This window comes from Carassius auratus, unplaced genomic scaffold, assembly GCF_003368295.1.
Source record: "Carassius auratus strain Wakin unplaced genomic scaffold, ASM336829v1 scaf_tig00038819, whole genome shotgun sequence".
NCBI classification, from domain to species: Eukaryota; Metazoa; Chordata; class Actinopteri; order Cypriniformes; family Cyprinidae; genus Carassius; species Carassius auratus.
The window spans coordinates 126613-133445 of record NW_020526470.1 but is presented as its reverse complement, the minus strand read 5'-3'; the positions used below and the strand labels follow the sequence as shown (position 1 = coordinate 133445).

General features: G+C 37.4%; 1 protein-coding gene across 1 annotated transcript in view; it reads right to left on the bottom strand.

Annotated features, from left to right (window-relative positions):
- Positions 1-915: 915 nt before the first annotated feature.
- Positions 916-6833, bottom strand: part of LOC113083555 (sialoadhesin-like) — a 28073-nt gene continuing 22155 nt past the window's right edge. Inside the window, exons 7-13 of the mRNA XM_026254599.1 lie at positions 5021-5371; positions 3994-4245; positions 3387-3650; positions 3215-3308; positions 3044-3089; positions 1646-1908; positions 916-1512 (exon numbers count right to left, since the gene is read on the bottom strand). Of these exons, the coding sequence (XP_026110384.1) occupies positions 1479-1512; positions 1646-1908; positions 3044-3089; positions 3215-3308; positions 3387-3650; positions 3994-4245; positions 5021-5371 (1304 nt within the window). The 3' untranslated portion in view covers positions 916-1478. The remainder of the gene's footprint in view (positions 1513-1645; positions 1909-3043; positions 3090-3214; positions 3309-3386; positions 3651-3993; positions 4246-5020; positions 5372-6833) is intronic.

Genomic DNA, 6833 nt, shown 5'->3' with positions numbered 1-6833 from the left:
CTTGAGCCTTTTTTTTTTGGCTTTTACATTTGGCTTTTCTTTTTACTATATCAGATAACTGTGTTTTATCTGTCTACACTGGATGGCATCAGAAAAATATCACTGATTATTATGGGTTTTATTGGCTTTTGCTGTGTCACACTGCTCACGTCTGCAGTAGGCCTGCGTAATAGTAAAAGTCACAAACTCAGAAAGGGAATGAGAGCTGAAAGCTTCGTACATTGCCTAGCTGACATGCTCCCAAATCATAATCATCATAATAAATATCTACATGTTTGCTTACTTTGAATCAATTTTCAGTTGTCAAACTTATTTACCAAGCGTAGTGCAGCGTCCTAAAATCCCTGTGATATAAAGGTCCACTAAGGTCCTGTTTGGCATAACATGATCAATTAAGAATTAACCCACACACAAACATTTTTGTACCAAAAGTTCTCAGTTTCTTCTCTTTCACACCACATTTCACAAACTCTTTATCTAATAAAACTCTCATACCTTGTTCGCAGTAGCTGTCTTTACTAGAAATAGTCTAGAAAGCTAGGAATGAAATGAAATTCTTCATTCAAATTGACGTGTTCCCTAAAACTGATACGGTTCACTCACATTACATTTCCACACTATAGGAAAAACTTTTAAATTTTAAAGCAGATTGTTTTCATTCATGAAAGCAGTTCCACCCCCAGAATGTCTGTTTTTGTTCTGATCTGTTTGATTCCACACACGGCCAGTTCACCCAAAGTATTTTGACACCCGGGTTGTCAGCTGGTGGGATACACAGCATATTACAGCCGTGGACATAAAAAGTCTCAGCATCCATCTAAAAGACTCTGTGACCAGAGGCAGGTAAATCAACTCATCAACTTAGCATTAGTAGTGCGAAGTTTGGTGCCATAAATTGGCCTTTTTGTAACTTTAATTCATTTTAAATGGTTAAAATTATACAAGTGATCACCTTTGTGTCAATGTCACTAACAGCATCAATACTCTCAATAGCAAAATAAAAATAGAAACTTGAAAAATATGTCTTATGAGCAGGTAGCTTAAAATGATTATAACTTGGTTAGGCTTTTTATAGGCAAACAAACCAGAGTACAATGAAGTGTAAAATATGCTAAATTGTCATAGTGATGTATTAATGACAATAAAGACTTTCTGATGTTAAAATGTAATGTATTTAGCAATAAAATCACACAGTATGAACACACACAAGAAAATGTCTGAGTGTACAAAGCGAGAGCTAAAAGGCCTTTGACTATTAAAGGTCTGAGTGGTGTCCATGTGTGAGTGTAGAGAGAAGACAGTGTGTAATATTCATGATTAAATGAGCAGACTGTAAGCTGAAAGCCATTAATGTCCAAACAGCAGAACAGTCCATGAATGTGTAAATGTGTGAAATCAAGCAGAGAAGGATCTGGAACATGACCTGGACTGAACTCAAACTCAGGTCTCCTGTGAGCATCAGATCGACCACATGTTCTTCATTTGACTGAGCTGTAGATCACATCCTCAGATCTGGGGAGAAGGTTTATGAATATGATAATGTTACTCCAGCAGGTGACTATCCATCATTTCAACAACACAAAAACGAGAGGTCTGATTAAGAACTGAATGTGTCTTGTTTTGGTTCAGATGAATCGTTCCTCACCTGCTGGCATCAGACGGATGTTGAATCTCAGTGGTCTCTTCAGTCTTGTTCATGTCTTTGTTCTTGAAGTGATGGACACTGGCATACTGAATCTCTTCAGCATCTCCAGAGTCTTTCTCTGTTTGTTCTGTCCTCGAGCGTTTGGGTTTCTTCGCTTGAACCATAGCATACAGATCATCCGTCTGATTGGCTGATGCTTCTGAATACACTGGATCGTCATTGGTCGGAGCTGTTTCTCCTGATCTGCTGACACGATCCTCCTGCTGTTTCATAAAATAACAATCACACAGACATCACAAGATCAATCTGAGATATTTTCTCAAATATTAGTCAAGCAACAGTACATTACTTTTTAAGTATTAATTTTTATAGTCAAATATAAAATCTACATCATGATCTTGCTGCTTTTGTAGATTGAGGCAGAGGTGGGTAATCCAGGGACCAAAGAGTAAAAGTCCTGCCATATTTTTGCTCCACCCATGAACTCAGCAGCTGATCTCACCAGAGGAACCAAGTCATTCCTTCCAAGTCACAAACTAATCTTGAGTCAAATCCCAAGTCCTCAAAGAGTTAAAGTTAATGAGATAATTAAGTGACTAGTTAAATGAAGATTGTGCATTAGCGATGAACACCTGAGGTTTACCATCAACATCACTGAAGAAACGAGAAACACAAGAACTACAACTGACTTTAAGCACAGCCTTGGATGAAATCAACTGGAAGAAAAAAAAAACTGTCCCACCATAATTGTGGTGAGTATTTGCTTCAGTGGAGCTCTTGAGCCTTTAAGTGGTTTCTAGAAATCTGCTTGTAAGCAATTGCATTATTGTTTAACTGTAAACATTTGTGCAATGCTGATGCAACTCTTGATCTAACAGGTAACTTTTGCTTTTGATGACTGTATGAGCTTGATTTAAATGTATTGATTATCATTTTGGACTGACATTATTTGTACCCTTAACATTATTTGAGATGTAATTAAATCAGCTCAGTGTGAATATTTGTTCTTCACATATCACAGTTCTCTTTTCTCCACAACATCTTATACAAAGAGATATCTGACACAACAAGTAAAGGGTCAAGAACACAACTAAACCAGACACTGATCTCCATGATGGTGGCAACATTTTAACCAATAAAACATCAACATCTGATCCTCTGTAGTTCTCAATAACAGCAGGTGTTCATCTTTAATGCACAGTCATCATTTAATTAGTTACTTAATTATCTCATTAACTTTAACTCTTTGAGGACTTCAGATTGGATTTGGAATGACTTTTCTTCCTTTGATGAAATCAGCTGCTGAGTTCATGGGTGGAACAAAAATATGGCAGGATTTTTACTCTTTGGCCCCTGGATTACCCACCTCTGGATTGAGGTATGTATTATCAATCTTGCCTGATTTTGTCTGACATCTTCAGCTCCACTGTCTCTCCTCTTCTTCCTGGAAAATTTTGTTACAAACTGAACAGTAATTTATTGCAAGTTAAATTTAACATTTTGCAATAAATTCAACAAAATCTGCATTTGTGTTAATTTGTGAAATGACTTTTAAATGCAGGAGCTCACTTAATAAACACGATGATGATGATGATGATGAAGATCAATCCTCCACATCCCACCACAATCCCAATAACTGTGTGCAGAGCAGCTCTCTGAACCCCTGAAACAAGATGTTCATGAAGATCATTTCACACTAGAGACAGATGAAACTCAAAGAGTGTCTGTTTATAGTGAATACCTTTAACAGAGACTGAAACAGACGCTGATCTCTGAGATCCATGTTGATTCTGAGTCTCACAATAGTAGCGTCCGCTGTGACTGGAGTTAAAGCTGGAGATGATGAAACTCTGTCCAGATCCAACAGCTGAGCTTTGATTCTCCTTAAACCAGCTGAAGTTCAGAGCAGGAGGGTTTGAGTCACTGCTGCAGATCAGAGTCACTGAATCTCCCTCCACTATTTCAGCAGACGGACTGATGGACACTGAGACACTCTTTGGAGGATCTAGATTAAATGTAAATGATTAATAATTTATTTAACTTCTATTTAACTTATGGTTGTTGACATTAACTGAAGTGTATCCACAAGCAGAAATTAAAAGAGATTTTATTTGTTCAGAAAGGTACATGTACTGATTTATAAACCCATGAAGATTGTCTCTACACACAGATTCTGGATTCACCTTCATTTTCATATTATTACATTAGTAAATATAAATCATGTCTAATATTGATGTCATCTATTCAGAATGAATGGGCTGAATTTAACTAATCTGAAGTTAATTCTGAAAATCTCTGAATAATCAGTGAAATATTTCTCTAATGTTAATGAATCAGTTTGTACTCACATCCTACATGAAGAAAAACAGGTGGAGAGATCAGATGTTCCTCTCCTGAAACAGCACACTGATAGTTTCCTGAATCATGAAGACTGACTGACTGCAGATGAAGCTGATTCTCTGTGATGATTCCTGTAGTTAATATCTGTGTGTATCTGAACCAGATGAATGTTGTTTGTTGAGGCAGAGAGCAGCTGCTTTTACATGTCAGAGTGACTGAATCTGTCTCTTTCACACTCTGCTCTATCTCCACCTGCAGATCTGACAACAACATCTCTGTGATTCACCATTATAGTTTAATCAACATAGCTTAATGTTATAACAATTGAAACTTTAAGCAGAAGAAACTACCCACTGGGCAAAGTTACGTCCACTGGACGTCTTTTTATGTCTTTGCTGACGTTGAAAAGAAGTCCACTGACGAGAAAGAAATTAAAGTTTTTTTATATGTTTTTTGACGTCTTCTGTACGTCTGATTTAAACGTTAACCTCCTTACAAGGTTAAAACTAGTTCAAAAGTGGTTAGTGGAAATATTTTCAACATCATTTAAGGTTAATTTAGGCGTAACTTATACTGTTTCTGGACCAAATCAACACTCTCAGGATGCGTTAGATTTAGACTTGTGTTATTTCAATGTAATTTCCAGACAATGTGTTTGTCCTAAAATCAAGAAAATAAAATTATCTTTATGAAATAATGAAATAACTGACGATTGAGCATGTGGTAAAATCAACTGCAAATCAAAGACATTCAACGTCTGCAAAGACATAAACAAACATAACTTTGCCCAGTGGGTGGTAAAGAATAAAGAATTTACATTTAAACATTTGCTTTCATCCAAAGTGACTTGCATTGATTCAAGGTAAACACTATCAGTAAAAGTATTTCCTGGGAATTGCTCTCATGGTTTTGTCATTACTAGTGCCATTCTCTACTGTTTGAGCTTCTGGAATAACAGGTGACACAATGAGTGTTTTATATGTTTCATAATGTGTTTTACATATTTCTGTGGTGTATTTGTGTCTGTAGCTCTACCTGTGACGTCCAGCTGAACTCCAGGACGTCCTGTCCATCTTCCATCCTTATTGTTTGTAGTGAATCTGCAGTTGTAGATGTGTTTATCTGCTTCTGTTACATTCGTCAAAGTGATTCTGCAAGTGTTTTTTTTATATTCACAGTCACACTGAACTCTTCCTCTCTTTTCTGGGTCTAAACACAGGTCAGGGGTTTCTGTAACAGCTACTGCAGGTTTGGTCCAGAAGACTGCCTTGAGCTGATGATCATGAGGATATTTTACAGTACAGGACAGTTTCACTGTTGACCCCTTTAATGCACAAACATATGAAAGACTGTAATTCACTCCCCAATCCTGCTGACCATCACCCGCTGAAACACAAAACACAGAAATTAGAAATATAATTAGGCTTTCAAACACACATTTCATTTTCTTTTAGATTTCAGCTGATGTCTAACTTTACAAACTCAATTCAAAAGAAATAAAAAAATTAAAGGGTGTGAATAATTCACTAATGTTAAAGAATCAGTTTATACTCACATTTTACTTTAACAAAAACAGGTGGAGAGATCAGATGTTCCTCTCCTGAAACAGCACACTGATAGTTTCCTGAATCATGACGACTGACTGACCGCAGCTGAAGCTGATTCTCTGTGATGATTCCTGTAGTTAATCTCTGTGTGTTTCTGAACCAGATGAATGTTGTTTGTTGAGGCAGAGAGCAGCTGCTTTTACATGTCAGATTGACTGAATCTGTCTCTTTCACACTCTGCTCTGTCTCCACCTGCAGATCTGACAACAACAACTCTGTGATTCATCAGCTTAAAGTGACAGTCCACTTAAAAGTCTGCATAAAAATATAAATTCAGTCATTAGTTTGACTTCATGCAAACACCTCTTGAGCATTATACTAACGGGAGCAGAAAGTGTTTGACTTGACGGCTCCAGCCCCGACTGCAAGCGGCTCTCTCGTTGATCGACATCTGTAGCCGTGCTTCAAGTCGAACACATTATCTATCACTCTTCTGTTGGTCTAAAGCCATTTACAAATTTCCTGCTTGTGATGGTCCATTTAATAGCAATTCAGTTCTTGTTTATATGTATAGCACGTCACAGGACACTTTGATGCGCTTGGAAGAATTTATTTGCAAAAAGCATTTCTATCTCCCATTATTCGCATTAACCCTTTTTCGAAAGGTCAAAAACCTCAAGCGAGTGTAAAAGCTTTTTTGTCAATTAAGGCATTTCTATTCGAAATTCAGCGATACTAAATTTGATTCTAATGCAATACTTAAAATGCACAAAAAACCAGCGTGATGGAAACCCAGCTAGTGTTGAGACAACACCTAAACTCTTCTGACAAGAAAATATCATATACCAATAAAATACAGCTTGAAGTCACATGTTCAGTTAAATAGATGGAACAATTTGTGAATGTAGATATGTGTGTGTGTGTAAATGTGTACTTGTTTTTCTATTCTGGTGGGGACTTAAACCTGAATACACACAGACTCATGGGGACTCGTGTCACGGTGGGGACCTAAATTGACCAAGTTTCTTGAAAATCTAAAAATTCAGAAAGTTTCCTGTGAGGGTTAGGTTTAGGGGTAGGGTTGGTGTAGGGCGATAGAAAATACGGTCTGTACAGTATAAAAACCATTACACCTATGGAGAGTCCCCACAAGGATAGCTGACCAGACAGTGTGTGTGTCTGTGTGTGTGTGTCTGTGGTGTATTTGTGAGAGTTCACTAGCTCTACCTGTGACGTCCAGCCGAGCTCCAGGAATCCCTGTCCATCTTCCTCTGTCTGTAGTGAATCTGCAGTAGTAGATG